The sequence below is a fragment of the Penicillium nucicola genome (genome assembly GCF_028828085.1).
Source record: "Penicillium nucicola strain IBT 29836 chromosome Unknown utg000010l, whole genome shotgun sequence".
Classification (NCBI taxonomy): Eukaryota; Fungi; Ascomycota; class Eurotiomycetes; order Eurotiales; family Aspergillaceae; genus Penicillium; species Penicillium nucicola.
Window position 1 is genome coordinate 2,607,307 of NW_026643134.1, and position 19,141 is coordinate 2,626,447.

At 50.2% G+C, this 19,141-nt stretch overlaps 3 protein-coding genes across 3 annotated transcripts; 2 read left to right on the plus strand and 1 right to left on the minus strand.

The window, feature by feature from the left end:
* Positions 1-2,317: 2,317 nt before the first annotated feature.
* N7511_009532 (uncharacterized protein) lies at positions 2,318-2,983 on the minus strand (the record flags this gene model as incomplete). Its single annotated transcript, XM_057131909.1, has 1 exon — positions 2,318-2,983. One exon carries the CDS (start codon positions 2,981-2,983, stop codon positions 2,318-2,320), a length of 666 nt encoding a protein of 221 aa, XP_056979897.1.
* Positions 2,984-8,860: 5,877 nt separating this feature from the next.
* Positions 8,861-10,503, plus strand: N7511_009533 (glutamate dehydrogenase; the record flags this gene model as incomplete). Its single annotated transcript, XM_057131910.1, has 3 exons — positions 8,861-8,909; positions 9,108-9,238; positions 9,298-10,503. The coding sequence occupies 3 exons, from the start codon at positions 8,861-8,863 to the stop codon at positions 10,501-10,503; spliced, it is 1,386 nt and encodes a 461-aa protein (XP_056979898.1).
* Positions 10,504-11,303: 800 nt separating this feature from the next.
* Positions 11,304-14,598, plus strand: nut1 (putative RNA polymerase II mediator complex subunit Nut1; the record flags this gene model as incomplete). Its single annotated transcript, XM_057131911.1, has 5 exons — positions 11,304-12,179; positions 12,238-12,300; positions 12,354-12,860; positions 12,912-13,443; positions 13,490-14,598. 5 exons carry the CDS (start codon positions 11,304-11,306, stop codon positions 14,596-14,598), a joined length of 3,087 nt encoding a protein of 1,028 aa, XP_056979899.1.
* Positions 14,599-19,141: the final 4,543 nt, after the last annotated feature.

Genomic DNA, 19,141 nt, shown 5'->3' on the forward strand with positions numbered 1-19,141 from the left:
GATGCAAGCAGGACCTGGATACTGTACAGTACAAGATACTCTACGTGTACTATTTCCTTATTTGGCTTGGATTCGATCATTCTGCAGCAACCCAATATTTGGCGTCGGGCTTGCAGACTGCATATCGAACCAGTGCAGTAACATCCTTCGACACGGTTATATGACGAAACACCGTACATGTACAGTAAGATCCTTTCGACAGGACATGATAGGACACTCGCACGGAGGTTTGCCTTTAAACGGAGTCCACTGATTTACAGTCCACGGGCATTGACATGCCACCGAAACTTGGTTCATGCCGTTTCAGGGAGAGTTCGATCTGCACGGGAAGGACTCAGGGACTGAGAGTTGAGGAAAAGGGACAACAAAAAAAGGGGGTCGGACAGTATGTACATTTACAGTACGGAGTACAGTCAACGCCCCCAAAGCCACTCGGAAGAATTACAACTTACTTCTCCGCTACAACAAGTTCGAGGCTTCGAAAAAGGGTGATCTCGGAGAATTTTTCTGATAGACGCCCGTCCTGACCAGTCACGGTCGCAGGAATCCAGGGCCTCCGCAGGGGGAAATCGACTAAGATCGAAACGAGCAGAAAAAGGAAAAAGGAAAAAAAAAGCAAAAAGCAAAAAGAAAAGAAAGGAATGCACTTGGTACGGCACTAATGCCGCGCTAGGCTGATAGACTCTGGGTTTTTCAGCTACGCCACGATGTGCCGGCATATGAATCTACAGATTTCGGACTTTTGAGGCAAACCTTAGTCGGAGCCGCGTAGCGTCGACCTGATTGGTTCTTTTTTTCGTGATCCATCTGTAGACTAGATCGACGGGCATTTTGGAGGAATGGGTTTACTGTACGGTGTTTCCCCCCTGGTTTTTCAGAGGGGCGTGGGGGTTAGGTTTCTTGTTCCTTGCTTGCTATCGGGTGAGATCCCGGGGGAATTATGATTTTTGCTATACTGGAAAGTCGAATACCAAATAAGTCGAAATTGATCGAATCTATCAAGCAATAAATTGAATATGAAAGCGTCACATCATGCAAGTGGTAGCCCTAGGGTGGACACTTCCCTCAATAAGTCGACCTCCGACCCCGATTCATACTAACTTATAATATGCAACCCAACCCAAATCAACACCAGAAAAGACGGGCTTCTACGGGGTCTGAAACTAAGACTAAAACCAAAACCGAAACTAAAAGTCACAAGGGGTCCCGCTCCAACATGGTACCGTAGTGTCAATATTAGCCTTACCGTAAATGCCGATGCCCCAGATCGTACCTGAACCTGAACCGAACCTGAACCTGAATCTGGATCTGGATCTGAACCACACCCCCATAACAGCAACTATATCGCTTCGCATCGCGATTCCCCTGCCAGACACCACGGTAGCCCCAAGAACGGACCTCAAGTCAGCGGCTAGCAAAAGCGCCCATGATCCACCCGGAGCCTACAGTCCACGGGATGGCCAGCTACGGACGAATCTCGGATTGGATCTGGGGTGTCCACAGCGGTATAGCGCAAACCAGTGGGGAGGAAAAGAGGGCAAGACAAATAACGGCACGGAGCAAATATTGGTACGGACGTTGATGGTCGGCTTTTTTTTTCTTTTTCTTTTTTTTTTCTTTTCCTTTTCTAGGGGCTTTTTGTTGGGGGTCATTGAGTAAGTTTTCCCTGCTTCTCCATAGGCTTTCTCCATAGCCATCTCCACAGCCTTCTCCTTAGGGCTTGGGCTTCCACTCGGCCGGGATGACGTGCGCTTGTGCGGATTTGCCGCTATTCCCGTATTGAACTGTTTCAATAATTGCTATCCCTGGTGGATGGGCAGGCAATAGCTGTTTTTTTTTTTGGGAGGGGGCCCTTTGGAGAAGGAGGGGTCTTTTGGTTCTCTGTGGAGGCGTCGGCAATGATCAATAGACGGGACTGGTCTGGGTTCGGAATTGTCGTATCCGATGGTACCGGAATAGAGGCTGCGCGGTCTGAGAGTGAGATATGGCTTGGATGTGATTTGGAGAGACTGAGGTATAGGTATAATGCATACATCCAGATCTAGTATATCCCACGTAGAAGACGAAAAAGAGGATAAAGGGCAAATGGCATATTGCACATTGCATATTGCAATCCCAGGATCTCCGAATAAGGCTGGATAGAAGAAAAGCCGCTGAACAATGAACAACAGAATCGCTAGACATGAAAAAGACCAAATGGGGCACAGAGGACGCCAAGTCGCCGAGCCGATGTGAGGACAGTCAGATTCAACAGAGAAACAGAGACAAGAAAATGAAGAGAACGGGAGGAGAAAGAAAAGAATCGAAAGACAATGGGTCAGCCGCGTGCACTGCGCGGCCGTGAATTTTGCGAGGATGAGTCGTGGAGGATATCAGGCGCCCGGGGACCAACCATCCAATCTTCCATGGCGAGCCATTCACTCCAGGAGCGTTCGGCGGCTTCGATCTCGGCATCGGAGGAACCCTGCAAAGGGCGCAAAAAGGGAATGGTCTCCAGAGGCGGGATATCGTAGTCCTTCTTCACGGAAGCCCATCCACCGCTCTTTGCGGCGAAGAGGTAATTGCGCCGTTCTTGCTCGTGCAATGGGCCCACGCCGCTGCCCCAGTCGTCGCCGAAGAAGCCGTGCAACACGCCGGGGAAGTCCATTCCGGTGGCGACTAGACGGCGGATATATGGGATCAGAGAGACGGAGGGCGGACCGGGGGGTTGTGAGCCGGCTGGGGGGATGTGGGTGGCGGAGGAAGACGAGGATGGCGAGGTCGAGTTGAAGACGGGATTTGGTTGGCGCTGGAAGGGAAGTCGAATGTTCAAGAATGCCGAGAGAGCCTGGACGGGGACACTGTGTTGGGCGTGGTCTAGGAAATATCGTTGGCAGCTTTGATAGCCGGGGTACCATTCAAAGATATCGAAGTTGTCGTCCGTTCTTGGGGAGGCACCGGCCAGACCGATCATGGTGGCCGGATCGAATTGATGGGAGTTCATAGGAGGATCTATGTGTCTGAATGGTTTGTTTTAGCTGTATTCTTCTTTTTTTTTTTCGTCCTCGGGGGGGTTGCGCCGCTTTTTCTCTTTTCGGGGAATCCAGTGGGGTCGAATGTGGTGCCCCAAGCTGCTCTTGTAATGAGGTCTGTGAACACGAGGGGTAGTGGAGAAGGGAAGTTACTTGGAAGAATAATCCCTACGACGAAAGAGGCGAGATGGGATAGGGGTAGAACGGAACAGGTCCCTAATAGTCCGTCGAGGTTGCTTGGACATTAGGGGACCATTTGGGGGGGGAGAAGAAGGGAGAAAGGATTCCAAATTCAATGCAGTACTAAAAGAACGTACATTTTGAATTCCCGAGAAGGGAGATAGGAAGAATAGAAGAAGGTAAGGTGAGAAGGTGAGAAGGAAGAAGGTCAGGATTCTGGAACATTCAAGAGGCAAAGAAAGAAAGAGTATAAGTCTTTTTCTTCCCAAAAATCGGATCCATCACGACGGGTCTATCCGGTCAGGCCAATCCTGAGATCTGCTTGTCCACGGGTCAATGGTGGAGTCGCATTCGATCTAGGTAAAAGGCCCGTTGGATTATTCCTTTATTTATACAGATCGTGTTTGCTCCCGCTGATTGGTTACCTCTATCGAGATGGCGTCGATTCTAATCTCCCATTCTTCTCCTTATTTTTATGTATTTACTATTTAATGTAGGCCTCTGCCCAAAAAAAAAGGGGGGGAAGATGCAATCTAACCCGGTCTGGGAGCAAGGCGCCTAGTCATGATTGGAATCAAAGAAGTCCATGCTGGGGTAACGACAAAGACCACGAATGAAAAACAGAAGAAGAATGAACCATGTGTCCTGCAGTGTCCTCACAATTGCATAATAGATCGGAGTGGCGTATCCAGTGACAGCCAAAAGTGAGCTGTATACTCCCCAGAACCGGGTCGTCAATATCGCGTGCAGCAGACCGAGAACCTCCGAAACCCACTTCGGCTGTCAATAAGCCGATTTGTGCTTCAGCTCTCAGGGGCGAACAAGAAGACCAAGCCTCTCCAGCCCAGGTCCTAGTCCAAGTCCTAGCCCAGGTTCATCCGTGTCCCATGTCCCATCCCAGTCAACGCAGGGGCCAGCTAGAGCCCCCTATAGCGGGGACTAGCTTCCGATCGCGCCAATTCCCAGATCAGAAATGACAGAGCTGATCTTAGGGAGGTAAAATGGAGAACACTCCAGCTTGCACTCGGCTCTCCTTTTCTGGGGATTCTTGGCTGCACGTAATAGTGACGCTAGCCAGGTTTAAGTTGCAATTTCGTACTTTGCTATTCTTCACATGGTCTGCATAGTGATCTGCCCATTGATCGCTTCCCCAAGGTCGAGACATCCAATCCTTCTCCGCCATGTCCGTTTGCCACTGGCGGAGTTGCCCAGATCCACTCTGGTAATATGACAGATGTCGGCGCTTTCTCCAGATATGACATGTTGCTGCTGTGCATATGCAGCTGCAATCAAATCAGCCAGCCCGATTGACGTGGTCAACAGGATCGTGCCCCTCCTGAGACAATGCGATTGCGACTTCAGCTGAGGTCTCCCTGTAGGAAAGGGTGCTATACCGAGGTCCTGGTAAATGACGGACACACTGCGATGCGACGCCGACTCGAGCTCAGCATGTACAATTCAGGGGGGGGAGGCCTCGGTGCCAATGTCCCGGGTCTACCGCAGACACAAGCGAGCAGCCCAGCGTCGATCTGCTAACACCGAGCGCACCAACCCATTTCGCTGTCGCACACGGAATCGGAATTCAGTCCCTTCGTTAAATCAGAGTGGCAACTAGCACCATCCAGTAGCCGGATCATTCGCTCCCAGTCCATCGAGATCACGCTGCACAGATGCAATCTATCCAACCTGTGGACGCGTCGATACTTGGCAGACACCATAGCCACAAAACGAACTCTCCAATCCACGGGGGGGGGACTTGGTCGCGTTGAACAGGAGGTGAGCGAACAATGTGCATGAGAGGTCTCTGCGCTGCTGCCCAAGGAGCCAGTCTGACGATCAATTGCACACCGGTCTCTGAACCAAACTGATTTAACCGGTCGCGGTTGGTCAAATGCTGTTGGCGGTATGTTGTTCCACTGCTGGATGCAAAGTCGCTTATTGAAAGCGCGGGACTGCACTTGGATCTTCAGATGAGACCCCACCACCGGGTTTGGAGAAAAGCTTGCTACGTTACGGCTGGATCTGAGCATCGACATCTTGCGACCACAATACGAATATGCAAAGTGCATAATTTTTGTGGGTTTGTTTTGACCGCTATCTGTCGTGTCTCACTGACGCTAGAATGCCACGTTGAGCTCGCACAATAGTTGGTTTTGTCGTGGAACTAGTGAAAGCTATCGTGTCACTAAACTGGGTCTTCAGCTCAGAACTTCGCATTTGATGCAGTTCACTCACCTGATCATACAATCAAGGTGGTGGAAAACATGTGTTTCGAGTGTAACGACACGAGAAGCCAGACTGTCGAGCTCAAGAACATCCCTGTTCAGCTATATAATGACTCGGGAGCATGAGCTGAGCCATTCAAATATGAATAGGAACACTCCATCCCAATCTTAGCCACAAATCCCAGGTCCAGCACTCAAAACGTGACCACCTACCTTATCGGGCAACCATAAAACCCAACCCAGAAGGAGACCCCCAAATGGCAAATAGCCCATGTTACATCCTCTTCATCCCCTCTCCCCTGGGTTATATACCAGAATTATCTAACCCGGAACCTCAAACCGATCAGACCCCAACCCCCTCCCCCTCCTGCCCAGCCCAACCCTAACTAATCAAGCCCCGAACCCGAAGATCTCAAGTAAAACAAACCAACAATGACACAACAATGATACCGCAACGCGGGGTATAAAAGATAGGGAAACAAGCATCCACCCTCCATCTTCCCAGATTGCGGAAGCCGCCTGCAACGGAGTCCGCCGATAACATCGGGTTTGGCCTATCCACCCGCCTCGAACTTCCCGGCTTGGCGTTGGGGTATGGTGTACTATGAGATTATCTAGCGCAGCAACTCAAGTAGCAATGACTAATTGTCTGAGATTGTTGTGAATGTCCGGTGTGGCTGGTTTTGGAGTTGCTGTGTGCAGGGTACATGTTCCAGGGTTAGGCTGTCTGGGGTCTGTGTGGGGTTGCGGCTCTTGGTAAGTTTGGGGTGGATCTTCGATTTGAGATCTAGATCTGAATCTGGATCTGGATCTGGATCTTTGGGTAGGGGGGATACGTACTGTCCTGCGGTGCTCAGATCTAGGTGGATATGGTAGATCGGTGGGTGCTTTGGTGTCTTTGTGGGTGGTATAATACGGCTGTTGTGGTTTTGGGTCTGGGGACGTGATGGGCTGGCTTGGATGCGTTTATAGGATTATTTTGTAGGACTTTCTTTTGGAGTGGTATTTGGTCTGATTGATTACTCTTGGGATGTACTTGAACTGTCGCTATTTTCGCTGGTTTTGGTCGACTTGGTTGTGGGCTTGGAACCCGGGTGTTTCTCTTGTGCTTTGGGTTGTTTTACTGTTTTTGTTTCATTCTCTCGTTGAGTATGGTCTGCTGGGCAGTATGCTCGGTCATACTAGGCTACCTGGTGTGAGGGATAGTTCTCTCTCAGATGACTTGGTGTGGAGATAGATCCGACCTCAAAGTAGACGGCACTTGGTGCAGAGATTACGATTTCGAGAATGGCATCAAAGACAAAGCCAATGACGACGGCGCTAGAAAAAGCTTGTTCATTATGCAAAAATAACTACATGCCTCATCATGTTCCCAGATTAGTCTTTATGTTCAAATATGCCTTACAATAACCCTCAAAATTATCATCTCAAGGATAGACTGCATCAAAAAGTTGAAGACCAAGTCCATTTAACATTGCATATGTACATTCCAGCTGCAACTACTGGTAGTGCAAATTCAAATTCAAACCCAAATCCACAACCCACAATCTACGCAACAATGCATATGCAGTCCCTCGTGGGGGAGAGAAAGACCGGGGCTCGGAACTGACAACCCTAAAGCCCTAGAAACCAAACAAGCTTCCAGATCGACAAGGAAAATTCCATCTGTGCCCCCTCGTCGGAGGACACGCACGACCTCTGTTCCACACGTGCCACAAGTTCATCCATCCCAAATGCAAAGATGCAAGCACACCGAATACCACGACGCACCTCCGGCAAAACGAATAAGAGAACAAGACGGAGGTTGGTCCGTGTGAAAAGGGCCACCTCCCCATATGGCCTGCCCGGTGAGCACACTACACTACACAGTACTGTACAGTACTCCGGACTGGAAAAAGGCAAACACCAGCGGTGGGGCATGGCCCCCCCATTTTTGAGTCCGTTTGCCGGAGCACAGGAGTGGGCGTTCCCCGGATTGGTTGAACGACTGCAGGTGCCGGGCGATCAATTACTTGACTGGTGTACTGTACAGGTATGCAGGCAGGATGCACAGTGGCAAGGCGGGATGTGCGGTGCATTGGATGATCCAAACCTTGTATACGGGGGCTGTGTGTACGAATACTAAGAGAAGTGAATCCTACTGTAAACAAGTGGTTTGGACGCGGCAGCCGCCAATTAACTTAGTTTACAGGCTTGTGCACTGGATTTGCTTCTTCCAGTCGTACGATAAGGAATCATCCAAGCGCCACGAAGATACAGTACTACCGTACATATACAATAGGCTATATTCTGACAAGGGTTGCTTCAGGCCGAGCATCGGCCTCCCCCCTCTCGGGGTCAAATGCGGGCGGGCCCTAGTGTGCCTGACCCAAGCATCCCCCGTCTGTGCCCAGGGGAGCTTACCTTGGATTCGGGACTTGGGTGCAGGCACCGCAGAGACAACGCGCCTTGCGCAGTCCTTGGATCTTGGTCGCATGTGTACTGTATGCTGTCCAACGTAACTTGCATGTAGGCTGGAAGAGAGTACCGATCGAATTTGAGTTACCCCTCATTGTTTATGCCCCGTTGACCCGGGGTGAGCATATGGGGTAGGGATTGGATTATGTGGTCATATAGGAGATAAAGCATTGGCCAGTGGGATATAGATCTATTAAAAGTGTGAGTCAAAACTGTTTGCACAGAAAAAAGGTCGATCAGATAAGCTCTGGTCCACTCCGTTTGCGGACTCACACGTGACTGCCGCGCCACACTACCGAAGTGGGCAGTTGGTGGCGGGGATGTTACTGGGACATTGGGGGCGATCTGTCCTCGACGCATCATACATTGAGTCTGAACGATGATGGCTGCATTATTACTTTTTTTTTCATTAGGAACGGATTTCCGGCATTCCAGGGCCAGTTTCTGCAGGTTCTGCCCATGTCAAAAATCTCCTCCTCTGCCCAGGGCGGAGTCGACCGAAGCTACGAAGTAAATACGGAAGAGGCAAATTGAGGCAAGGAAGAAATAGGAAGCCAGATATCGCTCTGATTGGACGGGGAAATAGAGTAGTAATGGCGGTCGAGTAATAAGAATTAACTTATTCGCAGGGATGTGGATTCGCCCCAAAGATAAGGCCAATTCTGTGACCTTAAAGCATAAGATAATTGTTGCCCCGACCATCGGACCTCTGGGCTCATCCATTGGATTGCCTATACTGTTCACCCGTACCACTCTCCTCCTCACTGTCCTTGAACTGAACTGTTCCATCTCCCGTTCCTATTTCCCCGTGTCCGGAATCTATCGTCCGACTCCGGTAGCCCTTTCTCCACCTCCCATCCGGTATATAATTGTAGACTCCTCCTTCTTCTCTTCTGTTTCTTCACTCACTCTGTTTTGGGACTCCCTCGACTCTATAATATCTCATCTGCCTTAATTTTTATAAAAGAGTCAATTATTCCAATTGCAATGATGTCGAACCTTCCCGCTGAGCCCGAGTTCGAGCAGGCCTACAAGGGTATGTGTGCACACTAGCTGTCTTTTTTTTTTTGCGACAGAGAGAGAGAAATCACCCCTCTACCCCTCCAAACCCCTCCCTCCTCTTTGCCCCTCTCAATCTCTACTGTTTGCCCCTCCATCGGCTCATTGCTTTGCCATCGGCAACTTCGGGTTCTGGCTCCATAATTCGGCGTGACTCAGCTAACCATCCCGACAGAGCTTGCCTCCACTCTTGAGAACTCCACTCTCTTCCAGAAGAAGCCCGAGTACCGCAAGGCCCTCCAGGTTGTCTCTGTTCCCGAGCGTATCGTCCAGTTCCGTGTTGTCTGGGAGGATGACAAGGGTCAGGTAAGACCACCCATTGAAAAACAACTGACGAGTCTATGATCCTCATCTAACTTTAATAGGTCCAAATCAACCGCGGTTTCCGTGTCCAGTTCAACTCCGCCCTTGGTCCCTACAAGGGTGGCCTCCGGTTCCACCCTTCGGTGAACCTGTCCATCCTGAAGTTCCTCGGCTTCGAGCAGATCTTCAAGAATGCCCTGACCGGCCTGAACATGGGTGGTGGTAAGGGTGGTTCCGACTTCGACCCCAAGGGCAAGTCCGACAACGAGATCCGCCGCTTCTGTGTCTCCTTCATGACCGAGCTCTGCAAGCACATCGGTGCCGACACTGACGTTCCCGCCGGTGACATCGGTGTCACTGGTCGTGAGGTCGGCTTCATGTTCGGCCAGTACAAGAAGATCCGCAACCAGTGGGAGGGTGTCCTCACCGGTAAGGGTGGCAGCTGGGGTGGTTCTCTCATCCGCCCCGAGGCCACTGGCTACGGTGTCGTTTACTACACCGAGCACATGATCAAGCACGCCACTGGCGGCAAGGAGTCCTTCGCCGGCAAGCGCGTCGCCATCTCTGGATCCGGCAACGTCGCCCAGTACGCCGCCCTGAAGGTCATTGAGCTCGGCGGTTCCGTCGTCTCCCTCTCCGACTCCCAGGGTGCCCTTGTCCTCATCGGCGAGGAGGGCTCCTTCACCGCCGAGGAGATCAACACCATCGCCGCCATCAAGGTCGAGCGCAAGCAGATCTCCGAGCTCGCCTCCACCTCCGCCTTCTCCTCCAAGTTCAAGTACATCCCCGGTGCCCGTCCCTGGACCAACATCGCCGGCCGTATCGACGTTGCCCTCCCCTCCGCCACCCAGAACGAGGTCTCCGGCGACGAGGCCAAGGCTCTGATCGCCGCCGGCTGCAAGTTCATCGCCGAGGGCTCCAACATGGGTTCCACCCAGGAGGCCATCGATGTCTTCGAGGCTCACCGTGACGCCAACCCCGGCGCCGCTGCCATCTGGTACGCCCCCGGTAAGGCCGCCAACGCCGGTGGTGTCGCCGTCTCCGGTCTCGAGATGGCCCAGAACTCCGCCCGTGTCAACTGGACCCGCGAGGAGGTCGACTCCCGTCTCAAGAACATCATGGAGGACTGCTTCAACAACGGTCTCGCTACCGCCAAGGAGTACGTCACCCCCGCCGAGGGTGTCCTTCCTTCCCTGGTTGCTGGTTCCAACATTGCTGGCTTCACCAAGGTCGCTGAGGCCATGAAGGACCACGGTGACTGGTGGTAAATCAGTCGCCCTGGTTTAATTACCTTGATGTGATGATTTCTGTTCTCTCTAGATGAGAGGCGGCTTTGATGCATTTTCTTTGTTTATAGCTTTTTTTCTTCAGCTTTTACCTTTCGAGCGGGTTCCGGATAGAGGCGCTGGTTTTTCCCCTTCTGTTGCATTGATTGATATCCCCACTTGAGCTTAATCGTTTTTTTGGGTCTGCAGTTGGGATCGTCACGACGATAATGAAATTGAATGATCATTTCAAATATTTGTTCAACATTGTAGTGGGTAAATGTAAACCTTGTATACAAGATGGAATCTAGACATCTCTCTCCAGTAATCGTTCCACCCTCCCAGGCTTCAGGTTTACCCAGCGATGCTCATATGATAACTTCTGAGTAAAAATTCTAGGGTCTGCTTTTTTTATTGCGGAAGTTCTCCAATAATGGATCCCTTGCACTATTATTTAACACCGACGTCGCCTTAACGCCGCCACCTCAGGCCACAAGATCCATGGGTCACGTGTTTATCTCGAAATGCTATCACCACGTGACCTGCAATCAACACTAGCTCCCCAAGCTATCCCCGGACCAAAACCGAAGAACAATTCAAACCACAACTCAATAAAAGAACAAACATGCCACCAATATAACACGACCCTCCACCTACAGGCACAAATTGACGAAACCCACTCCCCCAGAAGCGCAATGCACCAAGACAGCCCCCAAACCCCGCCCGAACAATGGCAGACATTCCTCCACCAATGTCTATCAAACCGAATAGATATAGACGAGTTCACGACCTTGTCTAAATTAATGCTGTCACGCACCATCATCAAAGAAAGCACCCTTCTCGATCTCCTTCTCCAGTCGCGCACCGATGCGCACATCGCCTGGGATCCCCTACTGCCATTATATGTTGACGGACTGTGTCGGGCCGGGCTTGTCAAGGTCTCCGAGGTGCTAAAGGGCTTGCTTCGGCATTCATCTATCCAGGCGTCCAACGCCAACCCAAGTCCCAATTCCAACCAAGAAGAAAAGACCGCGGAAGCGGACGTGTCTGCGCAGAGCGCCGGCAATGGCCCTCGCTCAACTCTAATGACAGATATTAAAGTCATTCAAGACATAATGGTGTCAATGTCAACAGGCGCCTCCTTGCCAAAAAGCACAACCGAGGCAGGCGACATTTACTCCGCGACCGCTGACTGGATCCTTGCGCTGGTCGGCTGGCACGCGCGTGGCCAGGACGGGGATGTCGCGGCCGTGGGCGCATCAACGCACGGCCAGAGCGAGGGGCTGATGGGCGAGCCCGATGCTGTCTCGCTGTTCGAGTCCCTGGGAATTTTGCTATTTACGCTTTCGGGTACGGCGAAGGGTCTGGAGGTTCTTTCTGCGGCTTACGATCGCGTGTTGAAGGGGAAATTGGGGACAGCGCTTGCGGCTTACTTGCCGCTTTATGTTGATGTTTCGCTGCCGCTTAGGCATCGCCTTGAGGAGTTGCAGAAAGGTTTTGGGCTGTATCCTGAGCCAGCGGGGAGTGGGGGCGGTTCCAGTGGCAATGCGAAGGCGCTGGATCACGCTGGTAATGGTATTGACGGGATGAATGTTAGGGCGCTGCAGTTTGAGGCTGGAGTTATGGATGGGCCGGTTGTTAATACTAGAGCTGGTCTCTATATTTACATTAATTCGATGGTTGGTGTTTTCGTTTCTGGGTTTTGTGTTCGACTATGGTTTGGCTGACTTGGGATAGGTTGTTGGACGGCCTTTGGTTGATGATACTATCTTTACCAATTATCTTACCAACCGATATCAGGTGAGCTTGGGGAATATCCAAGTGGAAATTGGATATCTACTGACCACTTGCAGGGCCACAATGAAGTCCTGATTGAAGAAATTGTCACAGCCGCCTTCGATGTCCTTTCCAATGGCGTATACCGAAATGAATCCAGCCGAACAATGTTCCTCTTCCGATCATTCCTTGTGAACAAACTGCCGGTGTTCTTCGCGGCCATCTCGGCGGCTCAAATAGTGCCAATCTCCATGGAAATGTGCATCAGTCAAGCGCTGAGCCATCTCAACCCCAACGCTTTCCCTTCTTTCTCACAGATGTTCTCCATGCAAGGAAGCAGTGTTCTGTCAGATGCCCGGCAGGAGTTCCTCTTTGCCTGTGCGTCGCACAAGCTCATCCAAGAATCGAGCATCGAGCAGCTTCTTGGAGAAAACCCCATGCAGACTTTGCCTGGGGGTGGTCCCTTCGTGAAGGATGATCTCATTTCGCAAATCAACAGCAATCATGAACGTGCTGAGCAGCTTATCGGTGAGATTGAGTCGATGGAGGGTAATGCAGGTGCTATTGTTGGTGCAGTGATCGAGGTATGTATTTTCAACTATTCATTAAAGGGCACCTGTGCTAACGCTCCTAAGGTCATGTATAGTCTGTGTCATCAGAAAGAGACAATGACATTGAAGAATATCTGCAACTCGCTCTCACGTCGCCCACAAACCTTGGATGCCATCTTACTTTTCAGACCTGTAAAGCAGGTCTTGCAGCCTCTCTGTTCTATCCTCGATTCTTGGAATTGGGACGAGGATCAAGGCGAGAATCAGCCTGTGTATGATGAGTTCGGCAGTATCCTACTGCTGGTTTTAGCCTTCAAATACCGATATGACTTGAGCCCGTCAGACATGGGAATCTCCAGCAATGATTCCTTCTTGTTGAAACTTATGGACAGGGGCGCATCTACCCAGAAGCTGAACGAACTTGGTGAAAAGCAGAACAAGGACCTTGGCACATGGATAGGAGCTCTCTTCATTGCTGAAGGCATCAGTGAAGAGACCATGTCTACTTGCAGTCCTCATGAATTCTACATGCTTGTCACGACACTGTTCGATCAAAGTCTCGGGGCATGCGAGTCCGGGAAACTGGATTTCGATACCCTGAAAGGCGGCTTCGAATGTAAGAATCTCTCGCCCTGATCGCATACATCAACTAACAACAACAGATCTGCTCGAACCCTTCCTCCTCCCATCCCTGGTAGTCGCCTTGACCTGGCTGGGCAACCACATCTGGGAATCCGAAGACCCAACAATCCCACTCAAAACCCTCCACTCCCTGGTGAAACCGAACTCGATCTCCGGCGAAGCCCAAGCAATCCACCAAACAGTCCTGAATATAACCGCCCGCCCACTCGAAGAGCAACTCAAAAACGTCCGCACCCGCCACCAATCACGAACAGACATAAAACCAATCCTGGACGCCCTAGAGCCCTACCTCTCCTTCCGCCGCATAGGAAGCAGCCACCGCACCGAACTCGACACCTGGACCTCCCACACAGCAAACGGCCTAGTAGGCAGCATCCGCACAACATTCCAAAGCCTCACAGTCTGGAGCGCAAACCCAACAGCAAGCGCCGCCCCAACCCCCTACACGCACCGACAGATTCTAGCCGGAATCCGCATCCTAGGCGCAACCCGCGTACTCGCCACCATCATCGACGAAGTAAAACACCAATCCGAAACCAGCAACAGCGGTCACGTCGCACTGGACATCGCCACTACACTGATATGTGCGCCCATGACTGAATCCTTTGCCGTCGATCAGAATAACTACCATCCCATCGATCCGATGAAGGAATCTCCACCCCGCTGTCCTATCCTTACGCTCCGCGACGCGCTGACTCTCACCCACGAGACCGTCCCCAAACTCTCCGAGAAGGACCCGCTTCGCGCTGAGATCGTCGTACGTCTCTGGCGCCGGGTAAACCTGCTCATGGCTCCTCCGTCGCAGGTCTCCAATATCGATGTGAGCAATATCATCCACAACTTGCATCTGGGTGTTGAGGGGCATGATCGGATGGATTTGGAGCCTTCTTCTGTTGGTGTGGCTGGGAATACGGTGGGCGAGGATGATCCTGATAATATTAGTCAGATGCTTGATAAGGCGGCGGCTGCTGCTGCTGCTGGCATGGATGGGGGTATTGGTGTTGCGCAGGATATGGAGCTTGATTCCAGTGGAGCTGGGTTGGATGCTATTGACGATGTGCTTAATGCTGCTGATATGGCAGTTGGGAATCCCGAGTTCTTGGATCTGGATATGGAGGGGATGTTCTAGACCTTTTTTTTTTTTTTTTGCTATAACTAAGACATTGGTTGGGTGGTTTGGTGCTCTAGTGAGTTTCATCTTATGAAGGTTTCTTTCCTTTGCCTTCATGTTACATATTATATCATGCACATCTGCAGTTTACCAATCGGAGTATATGTTTGTGGCAATTATTCGTTGGATAATATTTGGTATCTTGAGAACAGCATAACACTTGAAAACGGCAGTCTCACTGCGGGGAGATCTCCCTGATAGAAAAAAAAAACAATAATGAAAAGAATGTAATTCGAAAGCTTTTGATTTCGGTTCTGTCGGATCGTATTAGCTCTGCACATTATACCGTACAGCAAAGCCTCCAGAAACATATACATACAGATATTTAGAGTCTTCTCAAGCTTGTTTGCAAGCTTCGGGATACCAGAGCCAGGATACAGAGCTTCAACAGCTTGCATCGGTCTTGGAAGTCCCGGAATAAGGTTTCGATGCTCGATAATTGGGGCTGCAGCCACCAATGAAGAGATAGAGAGAAGGGTGATAATCGATGTGAACTTCATACTGGCAGCTATGTGATCTGTGTCTTTGTTAGCAGGGGATCGTGCATATCTCATTTGTGATAACAGCCATCTGACGGGCTGTACTCTATATCAGCGTCGATATCGACGCCCATGCATGAGGTGCCACCTACGTAGTGTATCAGGTCAACTGTCTGTCGGAGCCGGTGGCTTGATATTACCCGCAACTGGATTTGAAATAAGGGCTAAAGGAAAGGAATGGATGAAGCAGTGCGAGTCTCCCTCTTTTTATTATACCCTCTGCCCGGTCTAGAAGACCCCGAGTTAGGGCCGTGTGATAGGAGCGTGCAAAAGCACGGAACTAGCTCATTCCAATGACTCGAGGGCTTTCCTTCCATGGGATGGAGCGATTCCGACGTGAAGAATTTAGCGATTTGATACGCGACGCGTCTGCGACTTCTCGGTTGCGGAGCCTCTACGTTAGGGTTTGGATCTATCTTGGGTGTATTTCGGATTTGCTCGGTTGAACAATTGGCAATATAAGTCTATTTATTCGAAACTGCCGACGCGAATCTTAGCACGCTTTGATGCTGCTATCGCTGGTCAATATGATGTGTGCAAAAGGTTCTTTGAGTGTGGTCGAAAGCCATCCCATGCAAGGGATGTCATATCGGTCCAACCCTTGAATACCCGAATGCCAAATCGTCTGCCTTTGGACACAACAAAGCTAACTTACACATTTCTTGGGAGTTACATTTGTCATTGCTTTGAACTTACACGGTTACTGTTGCTTTGGCTTGGTAAACGGGTAAGACTCTATTTGTGTGGTATTGTGATCCATTGGTTGTGGCTTCCGATTCGTATAGTTCAACCGTGCTGTAGTTTGACACCCAACGGTATACTCTTACTGGCAATAATTTGAAGCTATTTTAATATATATTCTCCCGTTTGGGACTTTGAAATGTGCCACTATTTGTGTCATATATCCTTTTTGGAAATTTTGTCATGTTGGGTCTTCGATATATATGTGCATTGAGGATCCTCGCATTTGCTAGTGAATATAGTTAGTCCTACTTAAAGGTTAAGCACAAATTCGATATTTCATAGAAGCCTGTAGCTTACAACCTGACTGAGATTATGTTGAATTGAATGTCATTATTTTATTTTGGAAACCCGAGTACTGTATAGAGAAAAAAGTGACCGTGTCTCTTTTCGAGTGGCCATGGTCCACAGGAAAAGAGCATGCAAGACGAAAACCAGGTTTGAAAGATATCACATTTTGGGAATAGCCTAACCGCCGGCCAATTATTTTAAATTGGACTTACAGTAGAACAGATATTGGCACACCACATCTAGCACCCGAAGACTGATATCATACACAGTCGTCATCCAAATCGGACACTTCACCGCCAACCTGAAATTCGGTATCCACCGTATGCAGCGTGATATAGCACTTGGGCCAAGAGCTCGGTCACAGTAATCCCGTGCGCAGTTTCAGGTTCGCAGTCTCCGTAATGGAGAAGGTATCCGGGGGGGGGGGGGGGGGGGGGGGGGGCGGGCCGTAATAATGACATCCTTCACCTTCCTGATCGGGTAACCAGTCTGCCGCCCCAAGCCTGCAAAAAAAAAAGGGGGCAGCGAACATTACAACGATAGACATTGCTCATAGCCCCCTTTGAGCAAAAGGAATCAGCCCGGATCGTCAAGTGTGAAGGACGGCGTGATCTAGTTCCCTTGCAATGGGTCCCGAGGCCGGTTCGAGCCATTATCAAATTGACTTTCCGACGTCTAGGTCGTCATTGTCTCTTCAGCTTCGCCCCGACGACATGGAACCTGCCGCGCTCAATTTCGCTCGGTGAGTAGCGGAACCTAATCCTGTCTTGCCGAGGGGAGCGAGGTGTCCACATGAGCGCACTGGGGTTCACCTCGTGCTGACGCTGCACGAGGGTGGAAACTGCTCTCCGGCTAAGGTTTGATCTGACAGTCACAGTGCCACTTTCGGCAGGGTGAAGAACTTGAAAGTCGCAAGCGTGCATAGCTGAATCTGCAGGACTGAGGGCAATGCGCACATTCTTGATTTTTGGGTTCTCTTCCTCGGCAGACGATTGGTGGTTACCACTTGTTGAACTGAGAGATTTTGGTCACATCTCTTGCAGGCTGAAGTTCTGATCGTCCGTGGAGATTCCTTTTCGAGGAATCTGGATTGCTGGTGGGGACTCGCATTGGTGAAGGATGGGTCTCGGTTCAGATCCCGAGCTTCAGATTCGGACCTTCTAACCTCTCAGAGACTGTCCGGGGATTTCTGTAGATGCAGGTTCCTGTTCCTCATCACAAATGAAGCAGCTTTCTTGCTTGCTTCTGTTTTGTCATGACTTTGCTGTTACCCGACATCTCCCGCCGAGAAGGGATCAACAGTGAAAGTGGAGTGCAATCAATTGAAGACAAAAGCAAAGGAACTTTACTCGTGTAGATGTCGGTTTTGATTCGCGCTTTTGATCGCCGACACTGTGCTCCACTAAAGCGAACACTTTGCCCACGAACGAGTCTATTTTGGGTTAAGCGGAAGGGTTGCTAGAACAACCTAGAATGGAAGATCGGTCTATTTCTAAACCTCTCAGCCAAATGGTGCCAGAAAGGAAAAGGACAGAGCCTGATTGATCTAGAGGCTTGAGCTCAATGCTCACATGCAGTAAAACAGCACTGTCAAGTGTACAGTCATTGGCACACTGGCTACGTCGAACTGAGTATAGAGTGGACTTGCACCTGGAGACTGTGGAGTTGATGCGATCGCGCTTGTTGCCGACCTAGTGGAGGTGGTGACGCCCTCAAAAACAAGACACTCCATTCAGTATGCATAATATATTAACTGAGGACCAATAGTCAGCAGTTGTTAAGAATTCCAACTCTTTAATACGTGCAAGAACCCACGTGACCGTCCAACCCCTGAACCAGGCACATGTTCCCCTTTCACCGAGGCATCGATGGTCAATAGCGTCTTCCTCAAAATTAGGAGCAAGTATGGGGTCCAATTATCCTAAACTGCTCAAAGAGACTACCTAAGTACGCCGTGACTAGTGACAACGCGAACACACGCCTCTATCACCTCGACATGCGACGATCCAACTGTGCCGTCCCGGAAGTGATGATAGAAATGCTTTCACACCTATCATACCCCTCTTCTGTGCCGTCCTCAGGAACGCACGGGAAATGTGGGGGGATAGGGGCGCCAAACCACGGTAGATGCATACAGTGAAGTTAAGGATGTTGGATGTTGGAACTATTGATTCCTGCAACGGCCGGAATTCAACACGATGCGCAACAGTGCCGCTAGTTTACCGTCTATCACCATGGAAAACGATAGATCAACATTACGACTAACCAATACCAGTATACATACCACTATACCACTCTATTGTCTCTTACCAGGCGCTTTCCTTCGAAAGGTAAAAAGTACAGTTCTCGTCTCGTTGCCCAGACTCTTCGATGATCGTCTCGCTATCAGTGCGTTTCCGAAAGACCAGACTATTTTCTGTTAGCCTCCCCCACCACCAAATCCCTGTTCACTATCCAAGATCTAGTATCTTTAGCACAGGGGCGCTGACAGGGAATACTCTTAGTCCCGCATACAGGTTCAGGCACGTGCTTCAAACAAAGAGGCCAGACAGGCCGCGGTGTTTAAAGATGCCTTTGGCAATATCGCAACAGGATGATCATCGGAATAGTCTACTAGTAGTTTCTGAACTCGAACCTTGCGGAAACTTAGCCACGGCAAATCCCCCCTCTATCGGCAGTTGCAGCAGACGTTAAGCCATTGAATTTTAGAGTGAGACAATAGTATGAATATTGGTTTTGCTCGTACAGTAAGCATAGGCCCTGTAATAAAAGAAAGCAGAATTTTCTCTTCTATCATGTCCAACGCCAATTCTCAACACCCAAATACTTCCAAAAGTGGATAGATGACCACATTATGCATCAAGCTCCACGAAAATACGCATTGTAAATCCTAAAAACCCCTTGACAGAAGCTAAACTCCACCAGCGCAA